Source organism: Pomacea canaliculata, linkage group LG11 (assembly GCF_003073045.1).
Source record: "Pomacea canaliculata isolate SZHN2017 linkage group LG11, ASM307304v1, whole genome shotgun sequence".
Taxonomy (NCBI): Eukaryota; Metazoa; Mollusca; class Gastropoda; order Architaenioglossa; family Ampullariidae; genus Pomacea; species Pomacea canaliculata.
The window spans coordinates 22,242,372-22,258,353 of NC_037600.1; the positions used below are offsets into that span (position 1 = coordinate 22,242,372).

General features: G+C 40.8%; 1 protein-coding gene across 1 annotated transcript; it reads left to right on the plus strand.

Moving 5' to 3' along the window:
• The first annotated feature begins 12,339 nt into the window (after positions 1-12,339).
• LOC112575409 lies at positions 12,340-15,517 on the plus strand. The gene is made up of 3 exons (XM_025257272.1): positions 12,340-12,578; positions 12,896-13,254; positions 13,610-15,517. The coding sequence occupies exons 1-3, from the start codon at positions 12,388-12,390 to the stop codon at positions 13,960-13,962; spliced, it is 903 nt and encodes a 300-aa protein (XP_025113057.1). The 5' UTR covers positions 12,340-12,387; the 3' UTR covers positions 13,963-15,517.
• Positions 15,518-15,982: the final 465 nt, after the last annotated feature.

Below are 15,982 nucleotides of genomic sequence, written 5' to 3' on the forward strand. Positions count from 1 at the left end.
GACATTGGAGGATATGCCTGCAAGCTTTCCAACATGAATCCAAAAGATATTAAACCCTGTGAACTGAAGATAAAGCTAGGTAAGATGTAAACACAACTCACCACCTGCTGATAACAAACAGCTAATCATTTCTTATTGAAAATCCTTAATATATTGAGTGTAGTGAGAGGTGTACAATAATCTATGCATGCTTTGTTTTTAATAATAACAACACTCTCTCACGAGTACATTTCAAGACAACACAGTGACGTGACTACTGATCAACGCCATACCATGACGTCACTAAGACAACACGTTGGCACTACACGCTTACATTGTTGTCTCGTGACAGGACACTGTCATAGTCCATGATAAGGGTGACACCAAGAGGGTACACGAAGGCAGTGCACTTGATAAATTTTTATTTTGTTTTTCATGTTCATAATGTCAGTGGTTTGAAGGGAGATAACGTGTTTCAGAGGGGAAGACGATGTGTGACGTTCCTTCAGTTCCACTGAACTCACGAACGTCACTAACATGTTACTTCCCAGAGGATCTCAGCAAGAACACAGCAGACTTCAGTGTTTACCATCAGTCCAGGCGTAGTGAGTCAGGTACTGCATTGGTCCTTGAACTCTTGTTGTATTGTTTATTATGTTCACGTCACTAATGTGTAGTTAATTATAAATATATTTAATGATTTAACTGTGAATTTTCTTTCTTATGATTGTTGATTAAGTAAAATCAATAAAGCAGAAATACCTTTATTTTTTTTTATTTTTTTTTTGGTTTGCCTTTGTGAATGTGTTGAAGTTATTGTGTAAGAAAAGTTTGAGATTTTAAGAAAATATTCTTTTAAACTGCCTCTAGTCATTGTGTGATGTGCTGCACATATTTTCTATTGCTACAATTTTTATTCAAAGTTATTTTAAGAATGATTCTTGATGCATTGTATGCAAGAATTTGTACTTAGTCTTTTTTAGCTTTCTAATTTTATTTAAGTAAACATTTAGTATATTACATGTACAGTTAGTGTAATGTCCTGCAAGAGGATCGGAGACCGTCAGTCCTGTAACACGATTGGCGGCTACGAGTTCGATCAGACTGTGACAAACCACCTGACTGTCGGGATCCCTAATGCACAGGAGGATCAAGAAGGATCCTACAGCTGTCACTATACAAGTAGTGCACCTGTCCGCTATGAGAACTGCTCTCTCACTTTGACAACAGGTAAAGACTCGGTGAACACAGAGTTTGCTTCCTGTTGTTCACTAAAATTTGCCCAAATATCGTTTGCTAAAAGACTAACTGATGTAATAATACAACCCTGACGATTTAAACTTTAAATAGCAGTCAAAGATGAAGCCAAAGCCTCTACTAAGGCTAAAATAAATATATTACAAACGGAATTCACTCAGCAGACTGGTAAGTGAATCTGCTCTGGACCAAATAAATGGGCAACAATCGCTGTCATTACAGTGTATCATGTATTATTATTATGGATTCCCTGTTACTAAATCTGCGCATTTAAGTTATTTTTTTGTAAAATAATTAAATATAAGCACATCTCAATGTGCGTTTCTTTAAGACAAACTACTCTAATTAAAAAAAAAAGTTCCCAGAGTTGTATATTTATGTTACAGTTACGACTGACTTCTGATAATGAAGTTTTTACCATAAAAAATATAACACAATAATTTGAAGCATGGTTATCGTAAACACATTTTTTTCATTATTCCACTGATACTTGCAGTTGTTCCCGTGATACATTTATACTCATCATACATTTGTTCCTTCAATTCTATTTTAGTTGTTACAAGCACATCAACGGTGTCCTCACACTGTCACTTGTTTTTAATAGAAGGTTTGATAAGAATACGACTGGTGATGTGTTTGTGAGTGTGTCGCGATGTTACTTGTAGATCAGATGGTATAGAAACTGTAGATGATGTATATTTGATGCTTGATCTTTGTTTAAACTTTTTACCAGCAGTCGTAGTCAACTTTTGCTGTTGTATAGTCGGCACATTAAAATTTATATATTTCTACTTGAAGCTCAAGACACACCTAGTGTGTATCAGTGTCTGGATAACAATATATTTTGAAATGTTTTGAGCACATTCTTTAGTATTAATTAACTGGCGTTTGTTGTCATTATCCTTACGAAATGATCATGAATATAGACTAACCTATGAAAAGGAACACAAACAGCAAAAACACTTTGAGTTTTTTTTTCTGTTATCGAGGGTGGCATCTTTCCTCTTTAAATTCAGCTTTCAAAAAATACCACCTTCTCGTTACTTCCAGTTTTCTCGACAAAATTTGGTATGATTATAAAAAAAATCTAATAATTATCACCTTTAGCTTTTTTCACTGATTTTTCTTAAGTACTTACGATAGAGTTTAACTTACATGTGACAAACAGAACATACAACATTTTGTTGTAATTGCAGTGACCTCCTTCTGTAACATTTCAAGTGTTGTAGAGACAGAACCTGCATCACTCACCTGTACATTCAACGTTGATGTCAATGCAACAAAAAATAATTTCTCACTGGTCCGTATCGGTGGCGCTGACAATAAAGGTAAGTAGGTAGAACTGTGAAGACAATGGTTCAGCAGTAGGTAGACCTTTCTTTGTGATCATCTGAACCACGTCTGCACACCTTTCTCGGTCTGTCTCTCCTACTACTTCGTCTTGATTAAGAATCCTTGTCTTCGCACTGGGCTCTGGAGAGGAAGGTTGTAACAGAGGTCTGTTCAAGGTTGTTCACATTCTCCGCTGTGAGTCTGTCTGGGAATCGTGACTACTCCAGCACAACTGACTTAATAGGTGCGTGAGATGTACATACAATGTGTAATGTCAGTGTGTCAACAGTTAATGATCTACTGTTTACGGAATGGTGACCCTTAGGCTGACAAGTACCCGTATCATCGTGGTTTGAACGAGAAAGGTTGTACGATTGACGTATTTGTCTACAGGTGTCGACATTGTCACCTGCACCTGGCTAAAGGACCAGCTGAAGTGCACCACAGCCCCGGGGTACGAGGTCAACAACACCGTCACAGATCACCTCGTCATCAGAGTACCACGAGCGTCACGTGACCACACCGGCACATACGCTTGTCACGTGAATGGCTCTAAAGTCAACGGCTTCCATTCCTGTGAATTTATCCCAAAGCCAGGTACATATACGGGTACATTGTTGTTTGTCTTGTTGTTTCAAAGGACGCGTCTTTACTGGATGGATCCGACTGAAAAAATAGCCTCCAGTGTAACATTACATCTGTTGTAGTCAAAGTGACTCTGTTACCAATTTATTATAGTGTCCATATTAATTGTATTCACGCTGTCTGTGTGTTATGTGTATTTTATTATCTGTTGTAATTGCAGTGACCTCCTTCTGTAACATTTCAAGTATCAAAGAGACAGAACCTGCATCACTCACCTGCACATTCAACTTTGATATTAATGCTACAAAAATCAACTTCTCTCTGGTCCGCCTCGGTGGCGATGAAAGTAAAGGTAATGTTTATAAAAGTTGGCACAACTTGATCATGATGATGATAATCATGATGATGATAATGATGATGATGATTGATGATGATGACGGCAATAATAATGAAGGCTCTATTCTACAGGTAGGCAGAATACTCAGTGGCATAGGGCGCAATGATGTAAGGGAATGATGAAAGAAAAAATATGATATCACAGCCTTTTAAGCAGTCTCAATGAGAATTACTATTAATAATATTAATTGTAAATAATGGAAATAACGGTCATAAGTGTTAGAAATTAAATAAATTAAGCAAAACGACAGCAAAGAAAAAAGGTTAAAAAGTATAAAACGACAAAAAGTGTGGCGCTCTCTGCCCTGATTTATTAATACAGTTATCAAACTTACGTGTAGGAAAAGGATGTTGCATTAACTGTAGCAAATATGTTTTGTACAATGTTCTGGGGAATATTTAGTAAAATCAAGTCTATGGCGGAAAATACTGCGAATGTATGTGGTACAATCAAAAATCTATTTGACATGAAATGATGTAATGATTTAAAAGGTAATTTCTAGGTCCATTTCTGTAAAGCTCCTTTTAGAATGATCAAACCATTTTGCAGTGTGTCACACAAATATCTAACTAACAATTACAAGTGCTGCTCCATTAATGACAATCAGCTAATGACTAGTAGACTAGTTTGACTGAAGCACTGCAGGCTGCATGACTAACACAAGTGTGTCTACAGGTGTCGACATTGTCACCTGCAACTGGCTAGAGGACCAGCTGAAGTGCACCACAGCCCCGGGGTACGAGGTCAACAACCTTGTCACAGATCGCCTCGTCATCAGAGTACCGCGAGCGTCACGTGACCACACCGGCACATACGCTTGTCACGTGACAGGCTCTAGCGTGGACGGCTTTAAGTCCTGTGACTTTATCCTGATACCAGGTAGATACACCTACATTGTGGCCATCCTCACATTTGTTGTTTCCTATTACAGCGCCTTTACTTTCTGAACACGAATGTTATAAAAGTAAACAAGTAGCTTGTAAGTAAACAGGTTGATGATCACAGTCTATCATTCTATTGCCTTAGAGCTTGAAACACAGAGTTTATAACACTGAAGACGAATTGTGTTCTGTACTTTCAGATGTACCTGCCGTAGTTCTGACTGTAGCCATCGCTGTACTCGTGTTCATCCCTGTGTCGTTAGTCATCATCTTCCTGGTTTTCAAATGTAAACAAAGGTGAGATGACTGGTAAACATTATCACTCTTGCATTAAGAGCTAAATTAGACATTATGGGAGATTGTAGAGCTAATTGATTATTTGAAAAGATAACTCACTCTAGACCCACTAGGCAATAGAATGTTTGTTGCGCCCCCTGTCGTCTACAGACTGACCGACAGGCAGAGTTGTCTCAGTGTCGTGACCAACTCGTGACTGTCCCGTGCAGGTCACAAGTACCGATACCAGGACACGGGGTAAGTTTCTCCCAATATTCTTCTTTTGGAAAGCAAGAGTGCTTCCACCTATGGGATGTGGCACTGTAAGGGAGTTGATGGGGATATGGGAGAATATGGGGAATATGGGGGAGTGGAGGATGGATGGGTGAGAAGGGGGAAGGGGTCAAGGAATATGTTAGAGGAAAGTCTCTAGTCTGTTTGTTGCTGCTGTTGCCCTCTTTCCCTGTTGTTGTCTGGTGTTGTTGGTGTCTAGGAATCTGCCAGGTCTGCAGCGGTGGTGAACTGTAATGTGTGCAGATTCCCTGCATTTCACTAATTTTATATGTTAGACTTGTTAGTTTTAAGTACTTTTTTATACTGCTTATTACTTTTTTAAGCTTCATTTTTTATGGCTTCTCTTTTTAACATTGTTGTGTGTTTATTAATGCTACATTAACAAGTTGTGTCTTGTAAATGCTTTAAATTTTTGTTTTATTTAAGTTACCCTGCTTGACAATTACTCCGGCTATGGATGATTGAAAAGACCCCATATTTATTTTTTTATTTTATTTTATTCTTTATTTATTATTTAAATTTATTATGTAGAGCTCTTCACATCCAGGCTCTGTATCGCTAAAACCCACGCTACCCTTACGTTGACCCCACGTTGATATTTCCATGACCTCAGGTCACCCTAACCTTTTTGCTGATGTGTCTATGATAATACTAAGAGTTGCCTCTCGCCTTATAAACAACACTTTACTCTGTTGATGGCGCTTGTTTGGAAAATCAAAACGAATGTTAACATTTTAACACTGATGATCGTTAAACAGGAACGCATATTGTATATGTAACTGTACATATTACTAAAAATCTAATTTAGAAAAATACTGAAAATAATAAATAATAATTTATTACAGGAAAGATGTGGCGACAAAAGAACAAATACCACTGATGCAAGTCTTATCAAGGGAAGAGGTAAAAAACACTTTGGGTTGAGATTTATTTGTGAAAAACGACAATTTCATCCGATGTCACTAACGCTCCATACTATCCAATCAGACTCCAGTGTAACCACACCATAAATCTTCAGACAAATATTGTGTTTGGTATGATGTAACCAATGCTTCACATCTGTGTATCAAGTATTCATAAAGCTCATTGTGATTAGTTTGGTCTACAAATGTGATGATGTCTTCCAGTAACCGCCGACGAAGCGAGTAATATCTTCATCCCTTCACTATAGCTGTAATTATATACTATCTTTATGTAATTTCTAGATGTAAATATTTGTTTACTATTCAATCTCTAGTGTTAAGGGACAGTGTAACAATCGTTGTACCGGTTGAGAGTAAGCCCGTGGAGTAACAAAGCACTCCTAAGATAAAGAAAATTTCCTACTACATTTTTTTAAATGTTCTAAGAACCTGATCCAGGCATTCGATGGAAAACGATCTGAAAGACCCAGAGAAAAAGACATTGCATTTTGTATTACAACACAAAGAGAGTGTTGTAACACTGTCTCACTTTTACCTTCTTATCCAACGAAAGGCTGCACTTCAAGCAAAAGTCAAAAGTTTATCAACAATGTCACTGATCTAAAGGTTAAGTTGGATGTTTATTACCAATAAACCACTAGTTGGTCGGGTACAACATTGATGTTTTAGACATTCGTGCAACTATCGTCAGATCTTACAGTGAATATTCATCTTATTGTGAATATTCATGGGTTAAGCTTACGAGACTTATCTCGGCCACTCGCACGTGCATGACATCATTGTGTCTACGTCATACACTGCACTCTACTCACAACTGACAGTCCAGTGACACAATGATCAAAACCTTCGTCACCAGCACAGGGAGAATCGGGTACACAAACTTAATCACATCTTGGGTACACTCTTTCATTTGCACGTCACTTAATCTTAGCTACTGTCTATGTAAAAACACTAGTAAATTGAAAAACTTACTTTAAGAAAAAACAAATAAAGAGTGGTATTAAGGAATATCAATTGTGCATGTTATCAATATATTTTTATCAATAGGAAAGCCATGGCTGGAGATGAACTCGTCATGTAGACCATTATTTGTGAGCCTTACGTGATTCATTCTTGCGCATTTTTAATTTGATTTTCTTTCTTTCTATCCCCCATTAACCGAAACACTACTCCATAGATAAATACTCAAAGATGTTAAGGAAATCTGAAAATAGGTCAGGTGAAAATAAATTCTACTCATCTTAAATAGCATTGTGTACATAAGAAAGAATGCGGATACGAATATTTTCATTCATACTGTTCACTTCTGTTTAAATCAATGTACCCAAACATTTAGGACAGGCTGCTATTTATTGTTTATGTCTTTATCTTACAACAGTTAGAAAGCCTCGCAAAACAGGAAGAGGAATTCTGGGAGCAGTGGGTTGAGGCGGCATTCCCTGATCTGGACTCTAGTGTCTACTTCCTGCCTCCTGTACACGTCAGCCGCGTGCCGACGACACAAGAGTCTGTTGCTGGTCAGACAGTTCTCGTCCTTCAGTCCTCTCCACAGGTAGATGAGTCCAACCAGGCGGCGACACATGCAGTTGTGGACAGTGATGTCCGACATGATGCAGCCATGCAAAGAATCCTTCTATGTCTGGAGAAAATGTTTAAAGAGAACAAACAAGTGGTGGTTGGAGTGAGTCAGCTCCTGTTTGACGACTACCTGCGTGACTCTCGTTATGCTGACGTGGCAAGAAGACTTCCCCTACCCACCAGACACCACTCTGATCTGCGACAGGAATGGAAACCAGGGGACATCGATGTACTTCTTATTCATCGACAGTACGGTCTTGTCATCTGTAAAGTGAAAGCTTTAGGTAGAAACGTAAATAAATTCAACATATTGAAAAAGAAAAGAACAGAGAAAACTAACACAGAGATTAAAAACAATCTTCAGGAGGCCATCGAACAGCTGGACAGGGCGGGGACGACGGTGTCATACCTGGCTAATGACGTCACTCCCAGTCTACGTGTCACTAAGACGATCGCACTCCCTAACTTGACGGTTAGTCAGCTGCAACAGGTGCTCGACAATGACCCCGAGCTGAGTCAGGTGAGATTTTTGTCATCACTTACTGATTCTTATTGTTGTTGGAGTAGGTGTTGGTGTTGTTGCTGTGTAATTGTGTTGTTGGTGTGGTGTTGTGGTGTTGGTGTTGATGTTATTTTGTTTGTGCTGTTGTATTGGTGTCGTTGTTTTGGTCTTGCTTTGTTTTGATATTGCATTGTGGCTGTTGTTTTTGTTGATGGTTTTTGCTGTGGTTCGTGTTGTGGTATTTGTGGTTGTTGTTGTTGTTTAAAAATATCGAGTGCAAGGTGCAACTAAGTAGTCGATACCCGTAATATCAGAATCATTAATTATTCGGCTTAAAATTACGTTCACAGGATTACACTCTCGACCTAATAAACATCGGTATCTCAATGGATCGCTCACACTAAAGTCAAAGGGTAAAGATTTGCATAACCATCCCTTGACATTTTGACAATATGTATTTACAAGTGGTTCACCATGTTCAGACAGGGTTTTGTACAAGTTATGGATACACGTTCAAACATCACCGCTATTCACCCTCCTGACACTTTGTAAGAACGACAATAGCATTCTAAGACTCAGTCACTCTTTTGTAAAATAACGATATAAAGTGTGTCTCTACTAGTAAATATGTCAGCTGAAATCTTTTCCATGTTTGGTTCATTTCTCTACAAATCAAGAGATTCTGTTACAGGATTTGTGTCGGTGTCTGGGAACATCAGACCCCTCAGACATCACTGGTCTGTGTCTGTGCTGTGATCAGTTGTCTGACCCCAAGACCCCGTGTGACGTCAGTAGTCACGTGCTGAGTGAGCTCGGACACTGGTGGCAAAGACGTGTGGCTGGGGCTGGACCTGACAGTCGCATGACACCTGAGGTGTACAAGACACTGGTAGCCAGGTAAATAATAATAAAATAAATGTTTATGCAAAACCCTTTACACGTGTACACACTGTGATGTACAGCAAGGTCTGTAGCTGGATGACAGTGTGGTGATGTCACGAAAGAGTAGTAACACGGCTGTAGTGTGGTTTACACTTCTGCTATATTCACGAGACGGGCAGACGCGCTGGCAAACTGACCGACAGACAGAGGGCGCTATGGCTACGTGAGAGCAGTCATCGCTTCAAGCGTGTGTTCGCTAATTAAAAGACCATTGACGTCACGACGGTCACATGACGTAGGCCGTAGGGCCAGGGGGCCGCGGGACGTTGGTGACGTAACAGAGAAACCTTCAGGGAGAATACGCCCCTTGATTATGATTTCGAGAAGGTCAACTGAATTTTCAAACTATACTTTTATTGCTTTTTTGTCTTTCTCTCTATCTCTTATCTTTCTTTCCTCATTAGCGGGGATATCAACATTCGGCTTGTAGTCCATGTTTACATGTACGGTCTGTGTGTGCGGTCCACCCACGTGTTGAGTGCGACTTGTATGTACACTAGTGGTCACACTGTAGTAGTATTATATTTTCCGGTTGCTATGTATAAGTTTTCTTTTTAAAGTTCGTTGTCCAAGTTGTCTCCTGTTGTGCTGTCCACTTGCTTTGTTGTCATTTGAAGTAGAATCTCTATCAACGTGTTCATTCCAGTCTAAAACAGCGAGACCCATGGGCATGTCATAGTGCCTCGTGTTTGTAATGTGAACACGCTTAGACAGATACATCAGACACACAATGTTAACAATTTTAAACTAAACTAAACTAAACTAAACTAAACTAAACTAAACTAAACTAGTTCCTTGGGCTGATACGGAGAACAGCCCCTCGCTGTGAAGTCAGTCTGTTGTCAGACATGTTAGCTTGTCTTATAAACTGCTCGTTATTAATGTTAAACTCATTACAAAATGTGTAGACTATAGCTGTGTTAGTTTAGTATGACTGTGACATCGCTGTGACATAGTCGTGTTACCTGACTGTGACATCACATTCCTAATCCTCCTTTTCTTCTCTTTCTTCTCATGTTACTATGGACTCTCCATCCTCTCTACTTTTTTGATGTAAATCCTTGACTTACTTTCTTTCGTGACTATTGTGTTTCTCTCTTCCTCTGTTTTGATCACCATCAAAGGTGGCCCTATAGACGGTCTTACTGAGATTGATGTTCAGGGTGACGCACAGCATCACGAACGTTGCTAGCGGTTTCCCACTGCAAACTGTCGTGATGTAGTATTATTAGGTGGCACGACATTAAACACTAACAAACTGCAGCACATACAGTCGGTTCCGGTAAATGAGACCACATTATTGGGACGCCATTATGTTGGTCCTAATCACCGGGTGGTCCGACTACACGATGTGACAGGACGGCACGTGCTACACGTCACATTGAAATGTCCCTGTGAACTTTATTGTGCGGCACACAAATATGAGGAACATACAAACAGGAACTGCTGCTGATTACGAACATTCTTATTGAAAAATAAATTTACAAACAAAATCTTCCAAACGATTCACACCATCAGGGGGCGCTACTCTGTGGCCTGACCCGCGGCTCACTGTCGTCTGTCTTTGACTTGTTTGATGTCTGCGGCAATTTGGCTTCTACCCGCGTGTGTAGGGAGGGACAGAAGTGGTACTCAGTGTGTCTGACTGTGTGGGTATCGTATTTATACTTTCACCTCCTCAACACATTGTCAGTCACTGGGAGACTGAGACCTGCCGCAGTATTTACAGGGCTACACAGAAATATCGACAATGTCGACGACACTCGCTTAGTTTTTACTTTGTTGCCTGACAAAACTAAAAGTGCGAGGAAGAAAATGTCACGAGGGTAAAAGAAGTAAAAGACGAGTTTCGAGGTCAACCAGAATTTCAAGCATTTATATCGTGCAAACATCGTACACAAACTTATGACCCTACTTCACCTCGGCGTACGTTTCGTCATGAACATTGACCTCTGGTGCTTCTGATTTCAACTTCGACAATTTCGTTACTTGCGACGAGAGCTTGGAAACGTGTTGTACTTTCTTTTGACAAATTATGTGAGGAAGCTGCGAAATCAACAGGTCCACCAACAAGTTTCCGAAGCCCTCACAGCGCTGGTCACGCGAGGGAAGTTGGCCTACAGGCCCCTGGGGGCAGCGACAAGTTGGGTCACGTGCGGAACTCGTGATGTAAAAACGAACACAATTCACAGGACACGTGATGTAAACACCAGCACAACTCACAGGACAGGCCACCTTGGATGAGTTCCTCCCCACGGGGACATCAAGTCTTGTCTACACACAACCTTGCTGCTCACCTGTTGGACTTTGACATCGTGATTTGTTTACACAGGATTGTGACATGCGGGGTCTGTCATACTGTCTCCATGTCTGGGTGTCATCTGAAGTAAATAAAGTGTTTCCTCCATGTAACGTTTATTATGGCGGTCCCTTGAGAAACGTGAAATCGAGGTTTTACTGTAAATATCTGATAAAGATTCTGTACAGTTTGTAACAGTAATGTCAGGTTAGTTTATTTATTCACTCAGCTAAACTATTTTCACAAAGTAAACAATCGCTATTTTGTCCCGGTTGGTGTTAGATTGCGGAGGTGACAGTATTTATTGGTGAAGAGAATAAAGTTAGAGAGAAGAATTCATGGTTCACCGCGACATGTACAACTGTTAGTAGACAGTAGACCGTTAGTGACAGAGAGAGAGACAGAATGTAGTAACTACTTTCACTTTTTGGTTTTGTTTCCTATCAGAGAAGTTAGTGCGTCAAGACAGAAAAAGTTATTACTGAATGATGATGACGTAGTTTTGTAACGCGCTAGTATCCGTATCACAGAGATAAGCTCAATGTGCGGGGAACCCAGCAGCCACCAAAGTGCAGGGCAAATGAACAACTTCAAATAATGTTAAACAAGTGAGTCTTAAGATTTTTCCCAAAAGATGCAATACTATCAGACTCCTTAGTCGAGAGGGAAAGCGAGTTCCACAGAAGCGGGGTTACATTAGAGAAGGATCTGAAACCCACAGACAAATGTAACAAACCACTTGTAGTAAATAACTAAATCACTCCATATACAGGGTTGGTCACAGCAGCTGATGTAACAGTTTATTTTAATAGTAAGATGAGCTCAAGTATCCAACATTTGTTTGTTGTAGGTTCTGCGGTCCGGCGACAACAGTGAGTGTGCCATGCACATGTCCTCCACGTGTGAGTGTCAAGACCCTGGGTCAGGCCGTGTGGTGGACAGGAGAGTGCTATACTGCTGTAATCACACTCTTCCCGGAGCAAGTTCACCTGCTACACACGGCGCCTCCCACACTCTTTGTCACCGGACCGCCCGGTACAGGTAAAACTGTGGTGCTGCTGCTGATGGCCATACAGTGGCTGCGGTGTGGTCACCACGTCTACGTTGTCAGTACGTGGTATGGTAGTCGTGCAGCGTGCAGCATGTTGTATCACCTGTTGCTGCAGACAGTAAAGACACTACAGTCAGCAGGTGTATCACCCGGTCAGCCTCACATCCTGCTGTATGACCTTGAGTACAGTAAAGACGTGGAGAAGGCCGTCAACGACTTGTCACAGGCGGCGAGCGGAGGGTCGTTGTACGTCGTCGCTGATGAAGTAGGGAGTGAGTACCGGTGAGTTGTACAGCGTGTGATGTGATGATAGACACACAGGTAGATGTTGTCTGTATTTACTGGATTACAACTATTTGGTGCTTAACATTTGATGTTTCCTCAACAGTTGTGACACCTGATGGAGGTGTTGTGTTGTCAACATAGATTTGTGTTGAAGCATCGGCTGTTACACACATTGTTTTGCAAGACGAGTCAATATTCTGACAGCTCTTACTTGATGACATCATTGGTAACAATATTACACATGATACACAAACAGAATCACACATTAATAACACTACACAGTGTAACGCGTGTACCTACATCCTATGTTACAGAATCAAGAACTTTCCGACTATGTGTAACAATCTGCTGATACGAGTTCCTCGTCTCCATCTGTGGGCGGCAAGTTGTTACCATGGACACGCACCCGTCGGCTGGGAAGTGGAATATTTAACCAGACCCCTTCGCTCTCCACCGGCCGTCGTCAGGGAAATCGAGCAGGATGAGATGATCACTATAGACCGTAATGTCCACCCCTACAGTGAGCGAGGTGTGCCCGACCACACAGACGGCCCGCCAGTCAGACGACTGTATCACGGAGGACACGGTCACTCAGGTCGCTTGCCAGTTGACTGTGTCACGTGCGGTCGTGAGGTGGCCAGCTTGCTACACAGTCTCCGTGTTGGTGTTACAGGTAGGTGTGTGTATTGTGTAGTGTAACGTTGTTTACAGTTAAACACTAACCCTGTGTGATAAATAACGAACGGCTAAAAGTCTTTTCAATAAGTCAGTGTATTAACAGGGCTTCTGCTAAGGCTAAATTCTTTGGGGTCCCAGGGACCCCTTCTTCAGATTTTTAAGGGGTCCCTGTTTTTCGCCCAAATTTGAATGGGACCCCATTGACGAAAATTGAAGGGGTCCTCCGATCTTTTAATGCGTACTGTACACAATTTTTTTTACGTAAGCAGAAGCCATGCAATGTTAGTGACGTGTGTCTCTCAGTTTACGTGATGACGTCACGATGCTATTGTTTATATCCATGTTGACAGAGAGCAGCACAACAACATCTACAACATTGACGTCTACCAGCGGCGGGACAACACCCTGTCTACAGTGGAGAGACGTGCTGGTGTTATACTGGAGTGTCGTTAGTGGTCAGTCGGGTGTGGTCACAGGACTGCAAGAAGCGGGTATCCCAGTTCGGGTGATGAAGGATGATATCGAGGACGTGGCCACGGCCCGCAGTGACGTGGTGTGGGTGACGACTGGACATGGGGTTCGTGGTCTGGAGAGAAAAGTCGTCGTGTGTCTGGGGGACCCTGATTATGATTTAGTTAGACTTGATCACATGTCCCGCTGTACGTCACAACTTGTGATTGTCTCCGGACAACTAGCCGCCTGAAGGTGACTGACACTGACACTGGAGGGACTTTCTGTGGACGTTTTTACTATGGTGGAATCAGATAAAAGAGACGAGCGTCCATCGAGTATGCCTGGTGTTTCTCATTGGTCGTGTGAGAATGTTTACAAGTCCAAGGACACTAACCCCAATGACGATATACAAAATCAAATGAGAGTTACATCCCCTGATTGTGAAAATGGAAGTAATGGTAATGAACAAAGTGCTGGCATACATAATAAACTTTCCTTTCTACATTGGAATGTATGTGGACTGCAAGGTAAATTAATGAACAACGATTTCCTATCTTTCATAATGTCATTTGACTTCATTTGTCTTGTCGAAACATTTATGGGAAACTTTACTTCTACAATCTTTTCAAATTATCACTGTTTCTGCAAAACGGCTATTAAATTTAATAACCAAGGTCGTCGTTCGGGAGGTCTATTATGTCTAATTAACAATAACCTGATACCATATACTACAAAAATTGACACAAGTTGTCATAATCTGATTGTTTGTCGAATTAACAAAATCCTGTTTAATCTTTATAAAGATATTATTTATATATGAAGGCAGTCCCTTTTACCCATACTTTGGTATTAACAATGGTATTTCCATCATTGAAGAATGTTTGGTTGAGTGTATGCAAAAAAATGAGGATATGTATGTCATTGTAGCTGGAGATTTGAATGGTCGGACTGGGTGTTTGAATAATAATGATACTACTGATGCTGACTTTGTCACAGAGTTACTTGTACCTGATAGCCATTCTGTTATGTCAGACAGACTTTCACATGACCCAGTGGTCAATCAGAATGGGAAGCTTTTACTTAATCTATGTGCCTCTTTTGAGCTTTATATTTTCAACGGTGTATGTCATGGCGACCGTCAAGGTTGCTACACCTACATTGCTGATTCAGGACATAGCGTTAATGATTACTTTTTAATGTCAAAAGAACTCTTTTTACACCCATACTGCAGCTATCTCATTGTTTGTCAAGCAGAGATTTGATTCTGATCATATGCCTGTAATTTTGTAGTTAAATAGGACAGATAGGGAAGTCATGTGAAGTAACAATAAAAGAAAAACGTATACTGAAAAAAAAATTTCCCTGGGATAATAATAATGCCTCTAAATTTATAACTAATATGAATAAAGAAGAGACTTTATATAGTTTAAATCAGGCAATCCAATTGATAGACACAGACTGACACGCCTGTCACCTGCTGTAATCGTTTGTCAGTCTCTTACATCAACAATTGCCTTTTAAAGTCTGTCCTCTTCTACTCTCAGTCTATCACCACGTGAGCGGTCCGGTGGCGCAACGGTTAGCGCCTGTCACCAATACAGTGAAGGTTGGCTGCCCAGAGTTCATTTCTCGTCTCGGGCACGCTGTTCTTTCTCTGCACGTGGCATCTGTTTACAGGGCTGGCTGCTTGCCATAATATAGCTTTAGTTGCTGGCACGGCGTAAAACACCAATTCCCCCCCCCCTATCACCACGTCACCACCTTATGTCATAGACATGACGTCAATACAGATTTTTACATCACGAGGTCCGTGTCTCTGTTTACACAACAACAAGTGTCTCAAAGTTTGTCTGTTACAGAGGTGTCTGTGTGTTAATGTGTCATCATATGCGTGTGTCATTCTACAAGTGTAATATCTGTGTGAAAATGTCAGTCTACCAGTATGAGATATGTGTCAATCAGGGCTTCTCCTTACGCAAAAAATTGCGTACAGTACGCATTAAAAGTTTGGAGGACCCCTTCATTTTTCGTCAATGGGGTCCCCTTCAAATTTGGGCGAAGAACAGGAACCCCTTAAAAATCTGAAGAAGAGGTCCCTGGGACCCCAAAAAATTTAGCCTTAGCAGAAGCCCTGTCAATGTGTCAGTCTACAAATGTGATATATGTGTCAATGTTTCAGTCTACCAGTGTGATATCTGTGTGAATGTGTCAGTCTGTCAGTGTGATATCTGTGTGAATGTGTCAGTCTGCCAGTGTGATATATGTGTCAA

Excerpts from the sequence above, each read along its gene's own strand:
- LOC112575409 (XM_025257272.1), top strand. The coding sequence starts at position 12,388 with ATGTTGTATCACCTGTTGCTGCAGACAGTAAAGACACTACAGTCAGCA. Across the intron at positions 12,579-12,895 it reads GAAGTAGGGAGTGAGTACCG|AATCAAGAACTTTCCGACTA; the intron begins GTGAGTTGTACA and ends CCTATGTTACAG. Across the intron at positions 13,255-13,609 it reads TCTCCGTGTTGGTGTTACAG|AGAGCAGCACAACAACATCT; the intron begins GTAGGTGTGTGT and ends CCATGTTGACAG.